General features: G+C 52.2%; 1 protein-coding gene and 1 long non-coding RNA gene across 2 annotated transcripts; both read right to left on the reverse strand.

Moving 5' to 3' along the window:
• Window positions 1-6,248: 6,248 nt before the first annotated feature.
• Window positions 6,249-10,098, reverse strand: LOC133616931 (uncharacterized). The gene is made up of 3 exons (XR_009816922.2): window positions 9,908-10,098; window positions 6,925-8,260; window positions 6,249-6,792 (listed from the first exon to the last, which is right to left on the reverse strand). It is a non-coding gene; the product is annotated as an uncharacterized lncRNA (long non-coding RNA).
• Window positions 10,099-11,296: 1,198 nt separating this feature from the next.
• Window positions 11,297-15,673, reverse strand: LOC133616907 (uncharacterized). Its single transcript, XM_061976483.1, has 7 exons — window positions 15,531-15,673; window positions 13,759-13,883; window positions 12,725-12,891; window positions 12,503-12,624; window positions 11,861-12,412; window positions 11,521-11,609; window positions 11,297-11,404 (listed from the first exon to the last, which is right to left on the reverse strand). Exons 3-7 carry the CDS (start codon window positions 12,808-12,810, stop codon window positions 11,297-11,299), a joined length of 957 nt encoding a protein of 318 aa, XP_061832467.1. The 5' UTR covers window positions 12,811-12,891; window positions 13,759-13,883; window positions 15,531-15,673.
• Window positions 15,674-27,246: the final 11,573 nt, after the last annotated feature.

Here is a 27,246-nt window from a genome sequence, read left to right on the forward strand (position 1 = left end):
CAGTCCATAATAAAAATGGAAGAGACGCTTGCCACCATGATCAAACCAGCGGTCTCCAACCCTGACGTTGAGACGCTTATCAGGTGCAATGCCAGGACTTGGGCATTAACGACGGTTGAGGTTTTAAGAGACCATTATAAAAACACTCTACAAGTGGAATTGGACAAGATAACCAGTTTTATTGACGAGGTTTGGAGACCCGCTTTTCAGCTGGCCTCTACATGGGCCAAGAAACATCTGGGACGCAGACTGATGGGGGACACCCTCGGGAAGGCCGAGGCTCTGATCGTCGCGGCCTTCGCCGACCCCCCTGTCAACGCGGAGGTGGTACGCCCGGCCCAGTCCTTGCCGGTCCAGACCACCACCCGGGTATCGGTGGGCACCCATACTGACCCTACGGGCCCTGACGGGGCTCCTGGGGTGGTACGGGCTAGCAGCCCTCCGGCTCGGGTCGTCGCCCGGGTCTCGGTGGCTACCAGCACCGACGCCGTGGCTCCAGATTGGTCTCCTGAGGTGGATCGGGATGCAATCCCTCCAGCACGGGTTGCCCCGATCTTCCTTCCTCGTCGACCGGAACCACCCAAGGAGCAGAGGGTGACACAGCCCCGGGCCACGGACAGCGGGCCTGCCCAGGACACCCTCGGCGAGGCTCCGCCCACCCAGCTTATTCCTGCATCTCGCAGGAGGCTTCCTCTGGGATCACCTGCAAGACAAGACACACAGGAGACCCCCACTCAGACCGAGGACGACGATGACTCACCACGTGGGTCCACAAGCTCCGGGGCGGATCAAACCCAGGACACCCCCACCCATACAGAGGACGACGATGACTCACCAGGGGGACCCACGGCCTCCTCGCCTCTCCTGATCGACTTTCGGGATGAAGAACAGGAGCGGGGGCTTTCTTCGGTGATGTCCCCTCGTTACTCTTCCGCGACCCCCGACTGGTCCCCTCTCCAGCCTGAGACGGCAGATGAGACGGCACCACAGGGTGAATTTTCACCACGGGGGCCCACACTTTCCGGGGCTCCTATGGTGGACTATGAGGACTCACCCTTGCAGCGGACGCCTCCTCAGGAGACGCCCCCTCAGGAGATGCTTCCTCAGGAGTCCCCCGATTGGGCACATTTGTTCCCTGGGGCACTAAAAAGGAAGCCACACAAGAGGCCTTCCGTCCCAGATACTCCACAACACCTGTCTATTCCAGAATGTGTCGAGTTGGTAGAGGATACGACCAGTGCCTCCCCCCGTAGACCCACTAGACACATGGTCTCGAGTAGGAGGATGATGGATTGGAAGTTGTCGGCCAACAAGAAATTCTTGGTGATCGGCGACTCCAATCTGTCCCACCTACCACCTTTTTACGTCGACGACCTTCAGATCGACAGTTACCCGGGCGCCAGTTTTAGACACGCGGAGGCCATCCTACGCAAGACCGTAATTGCTGCACCGGTTGAAGTGTTGGTTCTAGCCTTTGGGATCAACCATCGTGAGCAGAAAGTTAAGGAGACCGCTATTAAGCAGCTCCAAGGGGCACTCAGGATGGCCGTGGCTACCTTCCCACGGGCCCGAGTGCTAATCCCCCTGATTAACTATTCGGCCGCTTTGCCCGTTGAGCAGAAAAACAACCTCGGGCGGCTGAATAGTTTAATCAGCAACAATTATGCTCACATCCCGGCTCTCGACAGCCGGGACTTTGAGACCCAACCCGACCTGGTCCACTGGACTCGGGACACGGCCAAGTTGATGCTCAAGCACTGGCTTGACTTTTTAAACTTGGCATCCCCATAATCCCGATCGCTCGGGGGGGTAATAAGAACGTGATAAATTTGGCCCATAATTTCACGCCAACCCCCTTACAAATCTCCCTCCTCAATAAGGGCCTCAACTTCATTCCTTCCACTAATCTCAGTAGCGACTGGCATCATCAACTTCAATTTGACCTCCAGCGCTACCACAGACGTGTCAAACTTGAGGTATACTATGAGAAACAAGATTCTCTCGGACCCACACCGTTCACAGCCCGTTCCGGCTGGGAGCCCTCACCTGGACTTATGCCTCCGGAATTCCAGGCTATGGTCCGGTCCGACGGGCTCTCCATGTCCGGTTCGGGCTGCGCACCTGCGGTCGCTCCCAATTTGACACGCGGAGAAGTCGAGGCCCTTCATAGTCTAAAAACAAACAAACATATTGTGATCAAACCAGCCGACAAGGGGAGTGCTGTTGTCATTTTTGACAGATCGCAATACATATGGGAGGGTTCTCGGCAGTTGAGTGACATGACGTATTATAAACCACTGCCGGAACCTATTTATCCGCAAACTATTCCCATGGTAGAAAAGATTCTGGATAATCTTCTACTTAAAAAATTTATCAATTTTAAACAACATAGGTATCTCATGGGGGAGCCGGATCCTCGCCCCCGCAGGTTCTACATGCTCCCTAAAATTCACAAGGAGCCAGACAAGTGGAGCAAGCCCCACGAGATCCCTCCGGGGCGACCCATTGTGTCTGACTGCGGCAGCGAGACGTACAGAACGGCGGCGTTCATCGATCATTATCTGACGCCGCTGTCCGTTCTGCACGACAGCTACCTCAGGGATACCTATGATTTTATTGATAAAATCAAGAAGGTCTGCATTCCCCCAGATGCCATTTTGTTTACCATCGACATTGACAGCCTGTATACAAACATTGATATAAATGAGGGGATACAGGCTGTCAAAAATGTCTTCTACAGGTACCGCGACGTTAGCAGGCCCGAAAAGGAGCTCCTGCAGCTCCTCGACATTAATTTGAGGAGAAACGACTTTGAGTTTGACGGTCGTTTCTACCTCCAAATTAAGGGCACTGCTATGGGCAAGAAATTTGCACCGGCGTATGCCAACATTTTTATGGCAGAGTGGGAGACCTCTGCCTTGGCCGCCTGCCCAAAACGTCCTCTCCACTACTTCCGGTACCTGGATGACATCTGGGGTGTCTGGACCCATTCCAGGGAGGAGTTCAGCGTGTTCTTAAACACGCTGAACACTCACAATAAAAATATCACCATCAAGTCGACCACGAGCAACACATCGGTCGACTTTTTGGACACCACGACATTCAAGGGTCCCGACTTTGCCGACACGCAACACTTGGACATCAGGGTGTTCTTCAAGGAGACCGACACCCACGCGCTCCTCTTCAAAAGCAGCTTCCACCCCAAGCATACCTTCGCGGGGTTGGTGAAATCCCAATTGTTGAGGTTCCATCGTGTCTGCACCAGAAGGGAGGACTTCCTGACGGCCTCGAGGACCCTCTTTTCTGCCCTGAAGGGGAGGGGCTATTCCAGGTCCTTCCTCCGACGGCAGTTGAGGGTCTTCTTGGACCCGAAGGGGCCTCCCCCTGGGACCGACATGATCCCTCTCATCACCACCTACTCTCCCTCGGCCGTGCGGGTCGCCAAGAAGGTCAAAGACCACTTCCGGACCTTTGCGGAGAGTAGCGGGAGGCTGCCGGGGCGCTACGTGGTGCCGGCCTACCGTAAGAACCCCAACTTGAATGATCTGTTGGTCAGGGCCAGGGTCAGCTCACTGAGAGACCCGCCCTCCACTAGGAGGGACACCCTTGTCCGCCACTCACAATGGTTGGTGAACCCCCACAACCGCAAGGTTTTCCAGCCGTTGTGCCGTGGCGGCCGACACACCCGGAACTGTGTGTACGTGATTCGGTGCCAACGATGTGGCGATATGTACGTGGGCGAGACGGGCAATACCTTAGCTAGGAGATTCGCCCAACACAAGTACAACATCGTTAGGCATAAAAATACCAACACTCACCTGGTTCAGCATTTTCTCCGACACGGGTGGTCTTCCGTCCGGGCGACTGTCGTAGAGACGGATCCCAAATGGAGCCTCGCCCAACGCCACCGGGCGGAGCTCCTTTGGATCTCCAAATTGGGCACCAGACATCCAGGGGGCCTAAATGAGGTGTGAGTGTGAGCCCGTTGGATTGTGACGGACAGTGCACATTCCCGTTTTTCCCTTCTTTATTTTTCCCATACCCCCCACCCCCCCTCTTCCCTAACCCTAACCATTCCCTTCTCCTTACCTAAAACCTACCCCCAAACCTAACCAGCCAGTGCCTCCAATCCTCTTACGGCTCTCACTCTCCCTCGCTCGCCCTCCTGGACCTGCCAAAACAGACAGAAAACGCATAAATATACTCATTTGGGGATGGGACTCATATACAATCGGAGCATCATATTAAGGGGAGGTAACAGGGAATATATACCTAAAACCTACCCCAACCCTAATCCTAAAACCTAACCCTAACCCTAACCCTAACCCTAACCCTAACCTTGGGTACGGTACACATACGTACATTCAGAGCATTACACTAAGGGGAGCTTACTGGGACTATCCTCTCCCAACTCTCTGTTTAATACTGAAGCCCTAGGTCACACATCCAGGGTACTTTCTGTATTATTTCCATTTGAATGTACTAGTGTTTGTCTATTATTATATATATATATATATATATATACATATATATTTATTATAATATATTATATAATATTTATACCATATTACATTGTATTATATTATATATCATATAACAATAACAATGTCTATCATTTCATGTTATTGTTTTAGCAGACAGGATTTTGCAGTAGCATCCTGGGGCTTCAGAGGGTCACTCTTGTCTTCTTTTTACACTTGTGTTGTGGTCAAGACTTCTATTTTGAAGGCCAACTTGTGTTTGACGTGGACCCCACCCCTTCATTTAAATGTTATATTGCTATTAACACCTTTCTCCTGCAATACCTGTTTTCACTGCAAGGATAAAAGGTTGACTTTAGCCTACCTGCCGTGCTAACCTGCTAATACTCTACAAACGAGTCAGGCCTGATGAAGGTATCTTACCGAAACGTTGCCATCTGACTCGTTTCATGTAAATATACATTTTCTACTTTTTTCATATTTTTCTGACACATTGTAGTATTTTTCTTGTATTTGTTTACTTGCCGTGTCCAGTTGAAGGCCTGGTCGCGGCGCGACGCTTTCGTTCCACTAGTCGCTATTTTCTGTAAATAAACAGCCTATTTTTGATACTACATGTGCTATTTTTACTCACGAGATATTCCGGTGGCTCATTAGCGCGAGATACAGCATATTTTTGAACAAAAAAGCGTATCTCACCGTTTATGCAGCCAGCCATCAACCGGAAGTGATTATCTTGACCTCGGCGGAAGTCCCGCCTCCGAGCATTCCGTTCTCTCTTTTTCACAAAGGAAACGGATAAAGACAATTTATTTTTATAAAGCGAACAAACCTTTTTTTCGCCAACCAGTTTTTCACATCATCCACACCAGCGACATATTAAAATAATTTTGCAATATGTCGGATGGTTTCGAATACGACTGGCTTCCGGTCAGGTCGGGGCGAAGACGCGCACGGCGACGTCAGGCTGCGCCTTCAGAGTGGCTCGCCCAGGATGATGAACGTTGTCATTATGACCAGGAGGAATATTTTTCTCAGTGGGATGAGCAGCGGCCCCAGAGGTCTTATGCGGATGTAGCACGGGGACGGCAGGATTCCTATCCGCGTCGCCCCTACCCGCAGACACGCCGCCATTTTGATGACCTACATCAAGAGCGCCGCAGCGCCCCTCAGTGGAATTATAGGAGAAACACACGCCAAAATAGGAATTTTGTGCCTTCAAGACAGCACTCTCAGGAGTACTTTAGGCCACAATATTCACCTCAAAGACGTCCCCGCTATCCTCCTCCCCCCAGGGGGACACGGAGGAAACGCCGGGATGCTTCCAGGAGGAATGGGCGCTCCCGTAATACCAGTAGAGACATGGACTCTAGGCCTCCCAGACATTATTCTCAGGACTATTTTTTACCTGAACATTGGCCTCAAAGACGTCCCCGCAATCCTCCCCGCCCCAAGAAGACACGCAAGAAGCGTCAGGACGCTTCTCGGAGGACTGCACCCCCTGACAACTCCACAACGTCCATGGAGGGGAATTTAAAAGCACAGTGTTTTTATAATATTATCAAAATAACACATCATTTGAATAATGTTACAAAAGACACTCACCCCCAGTCCATAATAAAAATGGAAGAGACGCTTGCCACCATGATCAAACCAGCGGTCTCCAACCCTGACGTTGAGACGCTTATCAGGTGCAATGCCAGGACTTGGGCATTAACGACGGTTGAGGTTTTAAGAGACCATTATAAAAACACTCTACAAGTGGAATTGGACAAGATAACCAGTTTTATTGACGAGGTTTGGAGACCCGCTTTTCAGCTGGCCTCTACATGGGCCAAGAAACATCTGGGACGCAGACTGATGGGGGACACCCTCGGGAAGGCCGAGGCTCTGATCGTCGCGGCCTTCGCCGACCCCCCTGTCAACGCGGAGGTGGTACGCCCGGCCCAGTCCTTGCCGGTCCAGACCACCACCCGGGTATCGGTGGGCACCCATACTGACCCTACGGGCCCTGACGGGGCTCCTGGGGTGGTACGGGCTAGCAGCCCTCCGGCTCGGGTCGTCGCCCGGGTCTCGGTGGCTACCAGCACCGACGCCGTGGCTCCAGATTGGTCTCCTGAGGTGGATCGGGATGCAATCCCTCCAGCACGGGTTGCCCCGATCTTCCTTCCTCGTCGACCGGAACCACCCAAGGAGCAGAGGGTGACACAGCCCCGGGCCACGGACAGCGGGCCTGCCCAGGACACCCTCGGCGAGGCTCCGCCCACCCAGCTTATTCCTGCATCTCGCAGGAGGCTTCCTCTGGGATCACCTGCAAGACAAGACACACAGGAGACCCCCACTCAGACCGAGGACGACGATGACTCACCACGTGGGTCCACAAGCTCCGGGGCGGATCAAACCCAGGACACCCCCACCCATACAGAGGACGACGATGACTCACCAGGGGGACCCACGGCCTCCTCGCCTCTCCTGATCGACTTTCGGGATGAAGAACAGGAGCGGGGGCTTTCTTCGGTGATGTCCCCTCGTTACTCTTCCGCGACCCCCGACTGGTCCCCTCTCCAGCCTGAGACGGCAGATGAGACGGCACCACAGGGTGAATTTTCACCACGGGGGCCCACACTTTCCGGGGCTCCTATGGTGGACTATGAGGACTCACCCTTGCAGCGGACGCCTCCTCAGGAGACGCCCCCTCAGGAGATGCTTCCTCAGGAGTCCCCCGATTGGGCACATTTGTTCCCTGGGGCACTAAAAAGGAAGCCACACAAGAGGCCTTCCGTCCCAGATACTCCACAACACCTGTCTATTCCAGAATGTGTCGAGTTGGTAGAGGATACGACCAGTGCCTCCCCCCGTAGACCCACTAGACACATGGTCTCGAGTAGGAGGATGATGGATTGGAAGTTGTCGGCCAACAAGAAATTCTTGGTGATCGGCGACTCCAATCTGTCCCACCTACCACCTTTTTACGTCGACGACCTTCAGATCGACAGTTACCCGGGCGCCAGTTTTAGACACGCGGAGGCCATCCTACGCAAGACCGTAATTGCTGCACCGGTTGAAGTGTTGGTTCTAGCCTTTGGGATCAACCATCGTGAGCAGAAAGTTAAGGAGACCGCTATTAAGCAGCTCCAAGGGGCACTCAGGATGGCCGTGGCTACCTTCCCACGGGCCCGAGTGCTAATCCCCCTGATTAACTATTCGGCCGCTTTGCCCGTTGAGCAGAAAAACAACCTCGGGCGGCTGAATAGTTTAATCAGCAACAATTATGCTCACATCCCGGCTCTCGACAGCCGGGACTTTGAGACCCAACCCGACCTGGTCCACTGGACTCGGGACACGGCCAAGTTGATGCTCAAGCACTGGCTTGACTTTTTAAACTTGGCATCCCCATAATCCCGATCGCTCGGGGGGGTAATAAGAACGTGATAAATTTGGCCCATAATTTCACGCCAACCCCCTTACAAATCTCCCTCCTCAATAAGGGCCTCAACTTCATTCCTTCCACTAATCTCAGTAGCGACTGGCATCATCAACTTCAATTTGACCTCCAGCGCTACCACAGACGTGTCAAACTTGAGGTATACTATGAGAAACAAGATTCTCTCGGACCCACACCGTTCACAGCCCGTTCCGGCTGGGAGCCCTCACCTGGACTTATGCCTCCGGAATTCCAGGCTATGGTCCGGTCCGACGGGCTCTCCATGTCCGGTTCGGGCTGCGCACCTGCGGTCGCTCCCAATTTGACACGCGGAGAAGTCGAGGCCCTTCATAGTCTAAAAACAAACAAACATATTGTGATCAAACCAGCCGACAAGGGGAGTGCTGTTGTCATTTTTGACAGATCGCAATACATATGGGAGGGTTCTCGGCAGTTGAGTGACATGACGTATTATAAACCACTGCCGGAACCTATTTATCCGCAAACTATTCCCATGGTAGAAAAGATTCTGGATAATCTTCTACTTAAAAAATTTATCAATTTTAAACAACATAGGTATCTCATGGGGGAGCCGGATCCTCGCCCCCGCAGGTTCTACATGCTCCCTAAAATTCACAAGGAGCCAGACAAGTGGAGCAAGCCCCACGAGATCCCTCCGGGGCGACCCATTGTGTCTGACTGCGGCAGCGAGACGTACAGAACGGCGGCGTTCATCGATCATTATCTGACGCCGCTGTCCGTTCTGCACGACAGCTACCTCAGGGATACCTATGATTTTATTGATAAAATCAAGAAGGTCTGCATTCCCCCAGATGCCATTTTGTTTACCATCGACATTGACAGCCTGTATACAAACATTGATATAAATGAGGGGATACAGGCTGTCAAAAATGTCTTCTACAGGTACCGCGACGTTAGCAGGCCCGAAAAGGAGCTCCTGCAGCTCCTCGACATTAATTTGAGGAGAAACGACTTTGAGTTTGACGGTCGTTTCTACCTCCAAATTAAGGGCACTGCTATGGGCAAGAAATTTGCACCGGCGTATGCCAACATTTTTATGGCAGAGTGGGAGACCTCTGCCTTGGCCGCCTGCCCAAAACGTCCTCTCCACTACTTCCGGTACCTGGATGACATCTGGGGTGTCTGGACCCATTCCAGGGAGGAGTTCAGCGTGTTCTTAAACACGCTGAACACTCACAATAAAAATATCACCATCAAGTCGACCACGAGCAACACATCGGTCGACTTTTTGGACACCACGACATTCAAGGGTCCCGACTTTGCCGACACGCAACACTTGGACATCAGGGTGTTCTTCAAGGAGACCGACACCCACGCGCTCCTCTTCAAAAGCAGCTTCCACCCCAAGCATACCTTCGCGGGGTTGGTGAAATCCCAATTGTTGAGGTTCCATCGTGTCTGCACCAGAAGGGAGGACTTCCTGACGGCCTCGAGGACCCTCTTTTCTGCCCTGAAGGGGAGGGGCTATTCCAGGTCCTTCCTCCGACGGCAGTTGAGGGTCTTCTTGGACCCGAAGGGGCCTCCCCCTGGGACCGACATGATCCCTCTCATCACCACCTACTCTCCCTCGGCCGTGCGGGTCGCCAAGAAGGTCAAAGACCACTTCCGGACCTTTGCGGAGAGTAGCGGGAGGCTGCCGGGGCGCTACGTGGTGCCGGCCTACCGTAAGAACCCCAACTTGAATGATCTGTTGGTCAGGGCCAGGGTCAGCTCACTGAGAGACCCGCCCTCCACTAGGAGGGACACCCTTGTCCGCCACTCACAATGGTTGGTGAACCCCCACAACCGCAAGGTTTTCCAGCCGTTGTGCCGTGGCGGCCGACACACCCGGAACTGTGTGTACGTGATTCGGTGCCAACGATGTGGCGATATGTACGTGGGCGAGACGGGCAATACCTTAGCTAGGAGATTCGCCCAACACAAGTACAACATCGTTAGGCATAAAAATACCAACACTCACCTGGTTCAGCATTTTCTCCGACACGGGTGGTCTTCCGTCCGGGCGACTGTCGTAGAGACGGATCCCAAATGGAGCCTCGCCCAACGCCACCGGGCGGAGCTCCTTTGGATCTCCAAATTGGGCACCAGACATCCAGGGGGCCTAAATGAGGTGTGAGTGTGAGCCCGTTGGATTGTGACGGACAGTGCACATTCCCGTTTTTCCCTTCTTTATTTTTCCCATACCCCCCACCCCCCCTCTTCCCTAACCCTAACCATTCCCTTCTCCTTACCTAAAACCTACCCCCAAACCTAACCCTAACCCTAACCCTAACCCTAACCCTAACCCTAACCCTAACCCTAACCCTAACCCTAACCCTAACCCTAACCCTAACCCTAACCCTAACCCTAACCCTAACCCTAACCCTAACCCTAACCCTAACCCTAACCCTAACCCCTAACCCTAACCCTAACCCTAACCCTAACCCTAACCCTAACCCTAACCCTAACCCTAACCCTAACCCTAACCCTAACCCTAACCCTAACCCTAACCCTAACCCTAACCCTAACCCTAACCCCTAACCCCTAACCCCTAACCCTAACCCTAACCCTAACCCTAACCCTAACCCTAACCCTAACCCTAACCCTAACCCTAACCCTAACCCTAACCCTAACCCTAACCCTAACCCCTAACCCCTAACCCTAACCCTAACCCTAACCCTAACCCTAACCCTAACCCTAACCCTAACCCTAACCCTAACCCTAACCCTAACCCTAACCCTAACCCCCTAACCCTAACCCTAACCCTAACCCTAACCCTAACCCCCTAACCCTAACCCTAACCCTAACCCTAACCCTAACCCTAACCCTAACCCCCTAACCCTAACCCTAACCCTAACCCTAACCCTAACCCTAACCCTAACCCTAACACCCTAACCCTAACCCTAACCCTAACCCTAACCCTAACCCTAACCCTAACCCTAACCCTAACCCTAACCCTAACCCTAACCCTAACCCTAACCCTAACCCTAACCCTAACCCTAAACCCTAACCCTAACCCTAACCCTAACCCTAACCCTAACCCTAACCCTAACCCTAACCCTAACCCTAACCCTAACCCTAACCCTAACCCTAACCCTAACCCCTAACCCTAACCCTAACCCCTAACCCTAACCCTAACCCTAACCCTAACCCTAACCCTAACCCTAACCCTAACCCTAACCCTAACCCTAACCCTAACCCTAACCCTAACCCTAACCCTAACCCTAACCCTAACCCTAACCCCGCCATTGGGAGGGCGCACACCAGGAGGAGCACCACAGCGCCCCCCAGCGGAACCTATGGAGCAATGCACGCTCCACTCAACACAGCAGGGACATTGTGCATCAGAGATATTATCCTCAGACATATTTTATGCCTGAACAGTATCCCCAAAGGCGTCCCCGCAATCCTCCCCGTCCTCAAACACATTATAGGCCTGAACATTATCCACAAAGGCGTCCCCGCACTCCTCCACGTCCTCAAACACAATTTAGGCCTGAACATTTTATGCCTGAATACCCACAAAGGCGTCCCCGCAGGGCTCCCCGTCCTCAAACACATTTTGTGCCTGAACATTTAATGCCTGAACATTACCCACAAAGGCGTCCCCGCAATCATGCCCGTCCCAAGCAGACACGCAATCAGCGTCAGGACGCTTTTAGGAGGAATGTACCCCCCAATAACTTCACAACAGACATAGAGGGGAATTTAAAAGCCAAGTGTTGTTATAATATCATTAAAATCACACACCATTGGAATAATGTCACAAAAGACACTTTTCCACAGGCAATATTAAAAATGGAACAGACGCTTTCCACCATGATTAGACCGGCGGTGACCAGCCCTGAGACGGAAGCATTCATCAAAGAAAATGCCCAAAATTGGGCACACACAACGGTCGTCATTTTAAGAGAACACTATGAAAAAACTTTACACCAGGAAATGGACAAATTAACCAAATTTATTGGTGAGGACTGGAGACCCGCTTTCCAGCTGGCCTCCACATGGACCAGGAAGCATCTGGGACGCAGACTGATGGGAGACACTCTCCGGCAGGCCGAGACTCGGATTGTCAGGGCTTTTGACGACCTCCCTGTCAACACTGAGGTGCCACACCCGGTCCACTCCTCGCCACCCCGGCCCGCCGCCCTGGTATCGGTGGCCACCGCCACAGATCCTGTCGGCGCAGATAGGACTCCTGGCGTGGTACGGGCAGGGAGCCCTCCAGTGCAGACCGTCACCCGTGCATCGGTGGCCACCAGCACCGACGCCCCCCGCTCAGACTGGTCTCCGGAGGTGGATCGAGCAGCGGTCCCTCCATTGCGGATGGCCCCGATCTTCCTCCCCCGCCGTCCGCCGGCTCCTGCAGCCAGGGAACCACCTAGGGAGCAGAGGGAGAAACGCCGCCCTGTGGACGACACCACACGGGAGACTCCTCCGACCCAGTCTCCTCCCACACGCCGCAGGGCACTTCCGCCCGGATCACCTGCAAGACAGGATCCCACCGTCGTGGTACACAGAGCGGACATAACACAGAAGGATACCCCCACCCAGACCGAGGACGACAGTGACTCACCACAGGGGTCCGCAGTCTCCGTGGCTCCGCTCCTGGATCTTCGGGACGAGGAGCAGGATCGCTTGGAGCATTCGCCGATGATGTCCCCACACAACTCTTCCACGTCCTCCGACGGGTCCCAACTCAGCCATGAGACGGAAGAGGGGACCACATCACAGAGTGAACATTCGCCACGGGAGCCCACATCTCCCGGGGCCCCGCTCGTGGAATACCCGGACTCACCTCAGCGGGGACAGGACCGTGGGGGGCTCCATGTTATTCCTCCTCCCCCCTCCCCTCTCTGCTCGCCTCCCGATCGGGTCCCTCATCTCCCTGGGGCGCCGGGGGAGGCGACGGGTAAGTGGCCTTCTGTCCCAGGCACTTCTTTTGTCCCAGGCACTCCACAACACCTGTCGGATTCAGAGGGTACCGATTCAGAGGAGGAATGCCCTTATGGCCCTCCCCGTAAGCCCACTAGACACGACAATTCAAATAGAAAATTGTCAGATTGGAAGTTGTCGGTCAGCGAGAGGCTCTTGATGATCGGCGACTCCAATCTGAGTCGCATACCAACCTTCGAGGTGAACGACCTACAAATAGACAGTTACCCGGGGGCCACCTTCCGCCACGCGGAGGCCATCCTAGCTAGGGCCACAGCCGCGAGAGACATGGTGCTGGACCAGGTGGATGTGTTGGTACTAGCCTTTGGGATCAACAACCGTGAACAGAAGGTTAAGGAGACTACTATTAAGCAGCTCCAAGGGGCACTCAGGGCAGCCAGGAACACCTTCCCACGTGCCCGGGTGCTAATCCCCCTGATTAATTATTCAGCCTCTCTGCCCGCGGAGCAGAAAACCAACCTCGGGAGTCTGAATAGTTACATCAGGAACCATTATGATCACATCCCGGCCCTCAACAGCCAGGCATTTGATACCCAACCTGACCTGATCCATTGGACTCGGGACACAGCCGAGCTAATGCTCGTGCACTGGCTTACTTATTTAAACTGGGAATCCCCATAATCCCGAACACTCGGGGGGGCAATAAGAACGTGATAAATTTGGCCCATAATTTCACGCCGACCCCTTCACAAATCTCCCTCCTCAACAAGGGCCTCAACTTTATTCCTTCTACCAATCTCAGTAGTGACTGGCATCATCAACTTCAATTTGACCTCCAGCGCTACCATAGACGTGTCAAACTGGCCCTGTATTATGAGAAACAAGAGACTCTCAGACCCACACCATTCACAGCCCGCTCCGGCTGGGAGCCCTCACCTGGACTTTTGCCTCCGGAATTCCAGGCGATGGTCCAGGCCGATGGGCTCACATTGTCCGGCTCGGGCTGCGCACCTGCGGTCACCCCCAATTTGACACGCGAAGAAGTGGAGGCCCTTTATAGTCTGAAAAGAAACAAACACATTGTGATCAAACCAGCTGACAAGGGGAGCGCTGTTGTCATTTTTGACAGATCGCAATATATATGGGAGGGTTCTCGACAGTTGGGTGATATGACCTATTATAAACCCCTGCCGGAACCAATTTATCCCCAAACCATCCCCATGGTAGAAAAGATTCTCGACAATCTTCTACTTAAAAAATTTATCAATTTGAAACAAAAAAGGTATCTCCTGGGGGAACCGGACCCTCGCTCCCGCAGGTTTTATATGCTCCCCAAAATTCACAAGGAGCCAGACAAATGGAGGAAGCCCCACGAGATCCCTCCGGGCCGACCCATTGTGTCTGACTGCGGCAGCGAGACGTACAGAACGGCAGAGTACATCGACCATTTTTTAACGCCCCTCTCCGTTCGACACGACAGCTACCTCAGGGATACTTATGATTTCATTGATAAAATCAAGAATGTGCACATTCCCCCAGATGCCATCTTATTTACCATTGACATTGACAGCCTGTATACAAACATTGACATCAGTGAGGGTGTCCAGGCTGTCAAAAATGTCTTCCACAGGTACCGTGACGTCAGCAGGCCTGAAAAGGAGCTCTTGCAGCTCCTTGAAATTAATTTGAGGAGAAACGATTTTGAGTTCGATGGTCGTTTCTACCTCCAGATTAAGGGCACTGCTATGGGCAAGAAATTTGCGCCGGCTTATGCCAACATTTTTATGGCAGAGTGGGAGACCTCGGCCTTGGCCTCTTGCCCAAAACGTCCTCTCCACTACTTCCGGTACCTTGATGACATATGGGGCGTCTGGACTCATTCCGGTGAGGAGTTCGGCATATTTTTGAACGCGCTGAACACTCACAATAAAAACATTACCATCAAGTCGACCACGAGCATCACATCCGTCGACTTTTTGGATACCACGACATTCAAGGGTCCGAATTTTGATAAAACGCAACATTTGGACATTAAGGTGTTCTTCAAGGGGACCGACACCCATGCGCTCCTTTACAAAAGCAGCTTCCACCCCAAGCACACCTTTGCGGGGCTGGTGAAATCCCAATTACTTAGGTTTCATCGTATCTGCACCAGGCGGGAGGACTTCCTGGTGGCCTCGAAGGCCCTCTTCTCTGCCCTGAAGAGGAGGGGCTACTCCAGGTCCTTCCTCAGACGGCAGTTGAGGGTCTTCCTGGACCCGAAGGGACCTCCCCCTGGGACAGACGTGATCCCCTTGATCACCACCTACTCTCCCGCGGCCGTACGGGTCGTTAGAAAGGTCAAAAACAACTTCCGGACCTTTTTGGAGAGTAGTGGGAGGCTGCCGGAGCATTATGTGGTGCCGGCCTACCGGAAGAATTCAAACTTGAGTGATCTGTTGGTCAGGGCCAGGGTCAGCTCATTGAGAGACCCGCCCTCCACTCGGAGGGACACCCTTGTCCGCCGCGCGCAATGGTTGGTGAACCCCCACAACCGCAAGGTTTTCCAGCCGTTGTGCCGTGGCGGCCGACACACCCAGAATTGTGTATATGTGATTCGGTGTCAACGATGTGGCGAGATGTACGTGGGCGAGACGGGCAATACCATAGCTAGGAGATTCGCCCAACACAAGTACAACATCGTTAGACACAAAAATACCGACACTCACCTGGTCCAGCACTTTGTCCGACACGGTTGGTCTTCCGTCCGGGTGACTGTCCTCGAGATGAACCCCAGATGGAGCCTCGCCCAACGTCACAGGGCGGAGCTCCTCTGGATCGTAAAGTTGGGCACCAGATATCCGGGGGGCCTAAACGAGATGTGAGTGTTAGCCGGTTGGATTGTCGAAGGACAGCGCACATTCCCTCTGTACTTCCCCTCTTTATTTTCCTTATATCCCCCCACCCCCCCTCTTCCCTAACCCTAACCCTAACCCTAACCCCAATCCTAACCCTAACCCTAACCCCAATCCTAACCCTAACCCTAACCCCAATCCTAACCCTAACCCTAACCCTAACCCTAACCCTAACCCCAAACCTAACCAGCCAGTGCCTCCAATCCTAGCCGGCTCTCGCTCTCCCCTTCGGTGCCTCCTGAACCTGACACCTGTGGACACAGGAACAATTTCAATACAAACGTCAACAATATTTACCTGATAAGAATATCAACATAACACATCAACAATACTTACCTGAAAACAATTTCAACACAACACGTCAACAATACTTACCTGAAAACAATTCCAACACAACACATCAACAATACTCATCTGAAAATAATTTCAACACAACATATCCACAATATTTACCTGGGGATGGTGTAAGACACACATACACACATCCAAACCTATATATGGGAGACAACAGGGACATCCTCTGCTCCCTCCTTGTTCGTTTCTGAAGCCCTAGATCACAATTCAGGGTGTTTTCAGCATTATTTGCATAATTCACTCATCTAATTTCATTAGCGCTTATATCTACATAAATCATAATTTTGTGCCTTAGCAGCCTGGGAATTCAGAGGGTCACTGTGTTTGTTATCGTTTTGCACCTTTTATTTTGGCAAAAAAAGTTCTATTTTGAAGGCCAATGTTGTGCATGACGGGGACCCCACCCCCCTAATTTTAATGTTTGTTGTTATTGGCACTTGTTTCCCGCAAATTATCTTTGTTGGACCAATAGATTGGTGGCACACAAGAGACTACTTGTGCTTAGCTACCCTTCCTCACGAGTCATGCCTGATGAAGGTTTTCAACCGAAACGTTGCAGCAATTTGACTCGTTTTATGTAAATATACCTTTTCTCAACTTTATTATTTTCTTCAACACATCGTTCTATTTTTGGACTATTTGTTTACCTGCTGTGCCCAGCTGGACTGAGCACCACGTGAGGCGCCGTTCTGACAACTCACTGTTTGTTCGGTAAATAAACCGTCTATTTTTTCAAATACAATTTACATTTGTATTTCTAGTCCATCCCGTTGGCTTATTAGTGTAAGATATTGCATATTTTTGCCACAAAAAGACAATATTCTTACCTAATACAATTTAAAGCCCAGACCGGAAGTGCTCCCTTCGAACTCGGCGGAAGTCCCGCCCACGAGCATCCGGTTCGTCCTTTTTATTCTTTTTTACTAAAAGAACGGACCAATAAAAACATTTTTACAAAAGCGAACTTACCTCAGTTTCGCTAAAACCCTTGCACAACCATCCACACCAACGAATAAAACATTTGTACAAGATGTCGGACTATTACGACGAGGACGAGGGTTGGCTTCCGGTGAGGTCCGGGCGGAAGCGCAGACGGCAGCGTCGAGCTGCGCAACTAGAGAGGCTCACCAGGGATGATGACCATTACGACGACCGCGATGATCATTATCCTCAACGGTTCCACCAGCAGCCCCAGAGAACATATGCTGAGGTGGCGCGGGGAGACCAGCGTTCCCACTTTGAACGACAGCCTCGCCCCTACTCGCGGACACGCCGCCATTGGGAGGGCGCACACCAGGAGGAGCACCACAGCGCCCCCCAGCGGAACCTATGGAGCAATGCACGCTCCACTCAACACAGCAGGGACATTGTGCATCAGAGATATTATCCTCAGACATATTTTATGCCTGAACAGTATCCCCAAAGGCGTCCCCGCAATCCTCCCCGTCCTCAAACACATTATAGGCCTGAACATTATCCACAAAGGCGTCCCCGCACTCCTCCACGTCCTCAAACACAATTTAGGCCTGAACATTTTAGGCCTGAATACCCACAAAGGCGTCCCCGCAGGGCTCCCCGTCCTCAAACACATTTTGTGCCTGAACATTTAATGCCTGAACATTACCCACAAAGGCGTCCCCGCAATCATGCCCGTCCCAAGCAGACACGCAATCAGCGTCAGGACGCTTTTAGGAGGAATGTACCCCCCAATAACTTCACAACAGACATAGAGGGGAATTTAAAAGCCAAGTGTTGTTATAATATCATTAAAATCACACACCATTGGAATAATGTCACAAAAGACACTTTTCCACAGGCAATATTAAAAATGGAACAGACGCTTTCCACCATGATTAGACCGGCGGTGACCAGCCCTGAGACGGAAGCATTCATCAAAGAAAATGCCCAAAATTGGGCACACACAACGGTCGTCATTTTAAGAGAACACTATGAAAAAACTTTACACCAGGAAATGGACAAATTAACCAAATTTATTGGTGAGGACTGGAGACCCGCTTTCCAGCTGGCCTCCACATGGACCAGGAAGCATCTGGGACGCAGACTGATGGGAGACACTCTCCGGCAGGCCGAGACTCGGATTGTCAGGGCTTTTGACGACCTCCCTGTCAACACTGAGGTGCCACACCCGGTCCACTCCTCGCCACCCCGGCCCGCCGCCCTGGTATCGGTGGCCACCGCCACAGATCCTGTCGGCGCAGATAGGACTCCTGGCGTGGTACGGGCAGGGAGCCCTCCAGTGCAGACCGTCACCCGTGCATCGGTGGCCACCAGCACCGACGCCCCCCGCTCAGACTGGTCTCCGGAGGTGGATCGAGCAGCGGTCCCTCCATTGCGGATGGCCCCGATCTTCCTCCCCCGCCGTCCGCCGGCTCCTGCAGCCAGGGAACCACCTAGGGAGCAGAGGGAGAAACGCCGCCCTGTGGACGACACCACACGGGAGACTCCTCCGACCCAGTCTCCTCCCACACGCCGCAGGGCACTTCCGCCCGGATCACCTGCAAGACAGGATCCCACCGTCGTGGTACACAGAGCGGACATAACACAGAAGGATACCCCCACCCAGACCGAGGACGACAGTGACTCACCACAGGGGTCCGCAGTCTCCGTGGCTCCGCTCCTGGATCTTCGGGACGAGGAGCAGGATCGCTTGGAGCATTCGCCGATGATGTCCCCACACAACTCTTCCACGTCCTCCGACGGGTCCCAACTCAGCCATGAGACGGAAGAGGGGACCACATCACAGAGTGAACATTCGCCACGGGAGCCCACATCTCCCGGGGCCCCGCTCGTGGAATACCCGGACTCACCTCAGCGGGGACAGGACCGTGGGGGGCTCCATGTTATTCCTCCTCCCCCCTCCCCTCTCTGCTCGCCTCCCGATCGGGTCCCTCATCTCCCTGGGGCGCCGGGGGAGGCGACGGGTAAGTGGCCTTCTGTCCCAGGCACTTCTTTTGTCCCAGGCACTCCACAACACCTGTCGGATTCAGAGGGTACCGATTCAGAGGAGGAATGCCCTTATGGCCCTCCCCGTAAGCCCACTAGACACGACAATTCAAATAGAAAATTGTCAGATTGGAAGTTGTCGGTCAGCGAGAGGCTCTTGATGATCGGCGACTCCAATCTGAGTCGCATACCAACCTTCGAGGTGAACGACCTACAAATAGACAGTTACCCGGGGGCCACCTTCCGCCACGCGGAGGCCATCCTAGCTAGGGCCACAGCCGCGAGAGACATGGTGCTGGACCAGGTGGATGTGTTGGTACTAGCCTTTGGGATCAACAACCGTGAACAGAAGGTTAAGGAGACTACTATTAAGCAGCTCCAAGGGGCACTCAGGGCAGCCAGGAACACCTTCCCACGTGCCCGGGTGCTAATCCCCCTGATTAATTATTCAGCCTCTCTGCCCGCGGAGCAGAAAACCAACCTCGGGAGTCTGAATAGTTACATCAGGAACCATTATGATCACATCCCGGCCCTCAACAGCCAGGCATTTGATACCCAACCTGACCTGATCCATTGGACTCGGGACACAGCCGAGCTAATGCTCGTGCACTGGCTTACTTATTTAAACTGGGAATCCCCATAATCCCGAACACTCGGGGGGGCAATAAGAACGTGATAAATTTGGCCCATAATTTCACGCCGACCCCTTCACAAATCTCCCTCCTCAACAAGGGCCTCAACTTTATTCCTTCTACCAATCTCAGTAGTGACTGGCATCATCAACTTCAATTTGACCTCCAGCGCTACCATAGACGTGTCAAACTGGCCCTGTATTATGAGAAACAAGAGACTCTCAGACCCACACCATTCACAGCCCGCTCCGGCTGGGAGCCCTCACCTGGACTTTTGCCTCCGGAATTCCAGGCGATGGTCCAGGCCGATGGGCTCACATTGTCCGGCTCGGGCTGCGCACCTGCGGTCACCCCCAATTTGACACGCGAAGAAGTGGAGGCCCTTTATAGTCTGAAAAGAAACAAACACATTGTGATCAAACCAGCTGACAAGGGGAGCGCTGTTGTCATTTTTGACAGATCGCAATATATATGGGAGGGTTCTCGACAGTTGGGTGATATGACCTATTATAAACCCCTGCCGGAACCAATTTATCCCCAAACCATCCCCATGGTAGAAAAGATTCTCGACAATCTTCTACTTAAAAAATTTATCAATTTGAAACAAAAAAGGTATCTCCTGGGGGAACCGGACCCTCGCTCCCGCAGGTTTTATATGCTCCCCAAAATTCACAAGGAGCCAGACAAATGGAGTAAGCCCCACGAGATCCCTCCGGGCCGACCCATTGTGTCTGACTGCGGCAGCGAGACGTACAGAACGGCAGAGTACATCGACCATTTTTTAACGCCCCTCTCCGTTCGACACGACAGCTACCTCAGGGATACTTATGATTTCATTGATAAAATCAAGAATGTGCACATTCCCCCAGATGCCATCTTATTTACCATTGACATTGACAGCCTGTATACAAACATTGACATCAGTGAGGGTGTCCAGGCTGTCAAAAATGTCTTCCACAGGTACCGTGACGTCAGCAGGCCTGAAAAGGAGCTCTTGCAGCTCCTTGAAATTAATTTGAGGAGAAACGATTTTGAGTTCGATGGTCGTTTCTACCTCCAGATTAAGGGCACTGCTATGGGCAAGAAATTTGCGCCGGCTTATGCCAACATTTTTATGGCAGAGTGGGAGACCTCGGCCTTGGCCTCTTGCCCAAAACGTCCTCTCCACTACTTCCGGTACCTTGATGACATATGGGGCGTCTGGACTCATTCCGGTGAGGAGTTCGGCATATTTTTGAACGCGCTGAACACTCACAATAAAAACATTACCATCAAGTCGACCACGAGCATCACATCCGTCGACTTTTTGGATACCACGACATTCAAGGGTCCGAATTTTGATAAAACGCAACATTTGGACATTAAGGTGTTCTTCAAGGGGACCGACACCCATGCGCTCCTTTACAAAAGCAGCTTCCACCCCAAGCACACCTTTGCGGGGCTGGTGAAATCCCAATTACTTAGGTTTCATCGTATCTGCACCAGGCGGGAGGACTTCCTGGTGGCCTCGAAGGCCCTCTTCTCTGCCCTGAAGAGGAGGGGCTACTCCAGGTCCTTCCTCAGACGGCAGTTGAGGGTCTTCCTGGACCCGAAGGGACCTCCCCCTGGGACAGACGTGATCCCCTTGATCACCACCTACTCTCCCGCGGCCGTACGGGTCGTTAGAAAGGTCAAAAACAACTTCCGGACCTTTTTGGAGAGTAGTGGGAGGCTGCCGGAGCATTATGTGGTGCCGGCCTACCGGAAGAATTCAAACTTGAGTGATCTGTTGGTCAGGGCCAGGGTCAGCTCATTGAGAGACCCGCCCTCCACTCGGAGGGACACCCTTGTCCGCCGCGCGCAATGGTTGGTGAACCCCCACAACCGCAAGGTTTTCCAGCCGTTGTGCCGTGGCGGCCGACACACCCAGAATTGTGTATATGTGATTCGGTGTCAACGATGTGGCGAGATGTACGTGGGCGAGACGGGCAATACCATAGCTAGGAGATTCGCCCAACACAAGTACAACATCGTTAGACACAAAAATACCGACACTCACCTGGTCCAGCACTTTGTCCGACACGGTTGGTCTTCCGTCCGGGTGACTGTCCTCGAGATGAACCCCAGATGGAGCCTCGCCCAACGTCACAGGGCGGAGCTCCTCTGGATCGTAAAGTTGGGCACCAGATATCCGGGGGGCCTAAACGAGATGTGAGTGTTAGCCGGTTGGATTGTCGAAGGACAGCGCACATTCCCTCTGTACTTCCCCTCTTTATTTTCCTTATATCCCCCCACCCCCCCTCTTCCCTAACCCTAACCCTAACCCTAACCCCAATCCTAACCCTAACCCTAACCCCAATCCTAACCCTAACCCTAACCCCAATCCTAACCCTAACCCTAACCCCAATCCTAACCCTAACCCTAACCCTAACCCTAACCCTAACCCCAAACCTAACCCTAACCCTAACCCTAACCCTAACCCTAACCCTAACCCTAACCCTAACCCTAACCCTAACCCTAACCCTAACCCTAACCCTAACCCTAACCCTAACCCTAACCCTTACCCTAACCCTAACCCTAACCCTAACCCTAACCCTAACCCTAACCCTAACCCTAACCCTAACCCTAACCCTAACCCTAACCCTAACCCTAACCCTAACCCTAACCCTAACCCTAACCCTAACCCTTGATTCAGACACATTATATCAGGAGTTGAGGTACATCAAAGAAAACATTTTTGTGCTTTGATCAAACACCCCGATATTCAAGGGGGTGTTTGTCCCCTATGTGATGCACATAATATGGCAATTTGATGCATCACATAGGAAGGAGTGGATTTTGAGGGTCTATAGACTCCACTGCAGTGGAGAGCATATAAGCCCCGCCCCCTGCAGCACTCATATAAAGCCTCCTCCTGCCAGAACGGCTCATTCCCTCTCCAGCAGTCGATGAGCAAGCATCCTGCTGTGGAGAAACAGGGAAGCCGACAGCCAGGGGATTAGAAGCGCCCCACCTACTAGGGAACTAGAAGAGTCCCAGTAGGCATGGCTCAGCCAGCCTGACGAGGTCTGAAAGACCGAAACGCGCGTCGCTGGATACCAATCCAACATGTGTTTGACACCGCATTTGACGCAGACTCGGATTGCTTTCTTTCAGGGTCCTTGGAGGGTCTTGCGGTTGGTTTGGACGTTGCCTGGACAGGTTGTCCACGGACAGTGCCTTTATCCCCTTCCCCCACCCCCTACTCCTAAACCTAACCCTAACCCTAACCCTAACCCTAACCCTAACCCTAACCCTAACCCTAACCCTAACCCTAACCCTAACCCTAACCCTAACCCTAACCCTAACCCTAACCCTAACCCTAACCCTAACCCTAACCCTAACCCTAACCCTAACCCTAACCCTAACCCTAACCCTAACCCTCCTGCCAATTGCTCCATTTGGCCTCCAGCTGATGAGGGGACATCATGCTGTTGAGAGTAAAAAAATGTTGAAGCTCAGACAATACATGCCTGAAGAGGCCAAAGAAGGCCGAAACGCGTCGCATGTTGAAAATTGTATCAGTGGTTGATGTGTCTGACACCGCGTTCGATGGTGTTCATTTGGGGTCCCTGGGGGGTGTGCGTCTGGTGGGGTGTCACTGGGCAGACCGTTGATGGACAGTGCCTAGCCCCTCCCCCTAACCCTAACCCTAACCCTAACCATAACCCCCAACACCTAACTAGCCCGTGCCTCCGATCTGTCCGTTGGGTGGCGCCTTGCCCTTCGTACGGCCCCCCGGGGGCTCTATTTGGCATCGTCTGATGCGGTGTGGGCTCTGATTTTTTCAGACACATCCTAAAATAGGGGTCAGAGGTCACAGACACCGGGGATTTATCTGGATGTTATTTATGAAATACTTACCTGGATTTGTTTGCAGTGATATACTTACCTGTATTTGTTTGCCGTGACCTTTTACCTGCGGCTGGTTTGCTGTGATTATTTGTTTTGTGTGCAGTGATTACCCATGAATATTTATTTTGATATTTTTTGGAATGATTTGTGTAACACCAGATATTTCCCTTGGTGATCAGTGGAGTGAACTGATGACTGCAGGTGTGAGCAATTGCCCCGCCCCCTGCAGCACTCAAATAAAACCTCCTCCTGCCAATTGCTCCATTTGGCCTCCAGCTGATGAGGGGACATCATGCTGTTGAGAGTAAAAAAATGTTGAAGCTCAGACAATACATGCCTGAAGAGGCCAAAGAAGGCCGAAACGCGTCGCATGTTGAAAATTGTATCAGTGGTTGATGTGTCTGACACCGCGTTCGATGGTGTTCATTTGGGGTCCCTGGGGGGTGTGCGTCTGGTGGGGTGTCACTGGGCAGACCGTTGATGGACAGTGCCTAGCCCCTCCCCCTAACCCTAACCCTAACCCTAACCATAACCCCCAACACCTAACTAGCCCGTGCCTCCGATCTGTCCGTTGGGTGGCGCCTTGCCCTTCGTACGGCCCCCCGGGGGCTCTATTTGGCATCGTCTGATGCGGTGTGGGCTCTGATTTTTTCAGACACATCCTAAAATAGGGGTCAGAGGTCACAGACACCGGGGATTTATCTGGATGTTATTTATGAAATACTTACCTGGATTTGTTTGCAGTGATATACTTACCTGTATTTGTTTGCCGTGACCTTTTACCTGCGGCTGGTTTGCTGTGATTATTTGTTTTGTGTGCAGTGATTACCCATGAATATTTATTTTGATATTTTTTGGAATGATTTGTGTAACACCAGATATTTCCCTTGGTGATCAGTGGAGTGAACTGATGACTGCAGGTGTGAGCAATTGCCCCGCCCCCTGCAGCACTCAAATAAAACCTCCTCCTGCCAATTGCTCCATTTGGCCTCCAGCTGATGAGGGGACATCATGCTGTTGAGAGTAAAAAAATGTTGAAGCTCAGACAATACATGCCTGAAGAGGCCAAAGAAGGCCGAAACGCGTCGCATGTTGAAAATTGTATCAGTGGTTGATGTGTCTGACACCGCGTTCGATGGTGTTCATTTGGGGTCCCTGGGGGGTGTGCGTCTGGTGGGGTGTCACTGGGCAGACCGTTGATGGACAGTGCCTAGCCCCTCCCCCTAACCCTAACCCTAACCCTAACCATAACCCCCAACACCTAACCCTAACCCTAACCCTAACCCTAACCCTAACCCTAACCCTAACCCCTAACCCTAACCCTAACCCTAACCCTAACCCTAACCCTAACCCTAACCCTAACCCTAACCCTAACCCTAACCCTAACCCTAACCCTAACCCTCCTGCCAATTGCTCCATTTGGCCTCCAGCTGATGAGGGGACATCATGCTGTTGAGAGTAAAAAAATGTTGAAGCTCAGACAATACATGCCTGAAGAGGCCAAAGAAGGCCGAAACGCGTCGCATGTTGAAAATTGTATCAGTGGTTGATGTGTCTGACACCGCGTTCGATGGTGTTCATTTGGGGTCCCTGGGGGGTGTGCGTCTGGTGGGGTGTCACTGGGCAGACCGTTGATGGACAGTGCCTAGCCCCTCCCCCTAACCCTAACCCTAACCCTAACCATAACCCCCAACACCTAACTAGCCCGTGCCTCCGATCTGTCCGTTGGGTGGCGCCTTGCCCTTCGTACGGCCCCCCGGGGGCTCTATTTGGCATCGTCTGATGCGGTGTGGGCTCTGATTTTTTCAGACACATCCTAAAATAGGGGTCAGAGGTCACAGACACCGGGGATTTATCTGGATGTTATTTATGAAATACTTACCTGGATTTGTTTGCAGTGATATACTTACCTGTATTTGTTTGCCGTGACCTTTTACCTGCGGCTGGTTTGCTGTGATTATTTGTTTTGTGTGCAGTGATTACCCATGAATATTTATTTTGATATTTTTTGGAATGATTTGTGTAACACCAGATATTTCCCTTGGTGATCAGTGGAGTGAACTGATGACTGCAGGTGTGAGCAATTGCCCCGCCCCCTGCAGCACTCAAATAAAACCTCCTCCTGCCAATTGCTCCATTTGGCCTCCAGCTGATGAGGGGACATCATGCTGTTGAGAGTAAAAAAATGTTGAAGCTCAGACAATACATGCCTGAAGAGGCCAAAGAAGGCCGAAACGCGTCGCATGTTGAAAATTGTATCAGTGGTTGATGTGTCTGACACCGCGTTCGATGGTGTTCATTTGGGGTCCCTGGGGGGTGTGCGTCTGGTGGGGTGTCACTGGGCAGACCGTTGATGGACAGTGCCTAGCCCCTCCCCCTAACCCTAACCCTAACCCTAACCATAACCCCCAACACCTAACTAGCCCGTGCCTCCGATCTGTCCGTTGGGTGGCGCCTTGCCCTTCGTACGGCCCCCCGGGGGCTCTATTTGGCATCGTCTGATGCGGTGTGGGCTCTGATTTTTTCAGACACATCCTAAAATAGGGGTCAGAGGTCACAGACACCGGGGATTTATCTGGATGTTATTTATGAAATACTTACCTGGATTTGTTTGCAGTGATATACTTACCTGTATTTGTTTGCCGTGACCTTTTACCTGCGGCTGGTTTGCTGTGATTATTTGTTTTGTGTGCAGTGATTACCCATGAATATTTATTTTGATATTTTTTGGAATGATTTGTGTAACACCAGATATTTCCCTTGGTGATCAGTGGAGTGAACTGATGACTGCAGGTGTGAGCAATTGCCCCGCCCCCTGCAGCACTCAAATAAAACCTCCTCCTGCCAATTGCTCCATTTGGCCTCCAGCTGATGAGGGGACATCATGCTGTTGAGAGTAAAAAAATGTTGAAGCTCAGACAATACATGCCTGAAGAGGCCAAAGAAGGCCGAAACGCGTCGCATGTTGAAAATTGTATCAGTGGTTGATGTGTCTGACACCGCGTTCGATGGTGTTCATTTGGGGTCCCTGGGGGGTGTGCGTCTGGTGGGGTGTCACTGGGCAGACCGTTGATGGACAGTGCCTAGCCCCTCCCCCTAACCCTAACCCTAACCCTAACCATAACCCCCAACACCTAACTAGCCCGTGCCTCCGATCTGTCCGTTGGGTGGCGCCTTGCCCTTCGTACGGCCCCCCGGGGGCTCTATTTGGCATCGTCTGATGCGGTGTGGGCTCTGATTTTTTCAGACACATCCTAAAATAGGGGTCAGAGGTCACAGACACCGGGGATTTATCTGGATGTTATTTATGAAATACTTACCTGGATTTGTTTGCAGTGATATACTTACCTGTATTTGTTTGCCGTGACCTTTTACCTGCGGCTGGTTTGCTGTGATTATTTGTTTTGTGTGCAGTGATTACCCATGAATATTTATTTTGATATTTTTTGGAATGATTTGTGTAACACCAGATATTTCCCTTGGTGATCAGTGGAGTGAACTGATGACTGCAGGTGTGAGCAATTGCCCCGCCCCCTGCAGCACTCAAATAAAACCTCCTCCTGCCAATTGCTCCATTTGGCCTCCAGCTGATGAGGGGACATCATGCTGTTGAGAGTAAAAAAATGTTGAAGCTCAGACAATACATGCCTGAAGAGGCCAAAGAAGGCCGAAACGCGTCGCATGTTGAAAATTGTATCAGTGGTTGA

The sequence above is a fragment of the Nerophis lumbriciformis genome, linkage group LG16, assembly GCF_033978685.3.
Source record: "Nerophis lumbriciformis linkage group LG16, RoL_Nlum_v2.1, whole genome shotgun sequence".
Classification (NCBI taxonomy): domain Eukaryota; kingdom Metazoa; phylum Chordata; class Actinopteri; order Syngnathiformes; family Syngnathidae; genus Nerophis; species Nerophis lumbriciformis.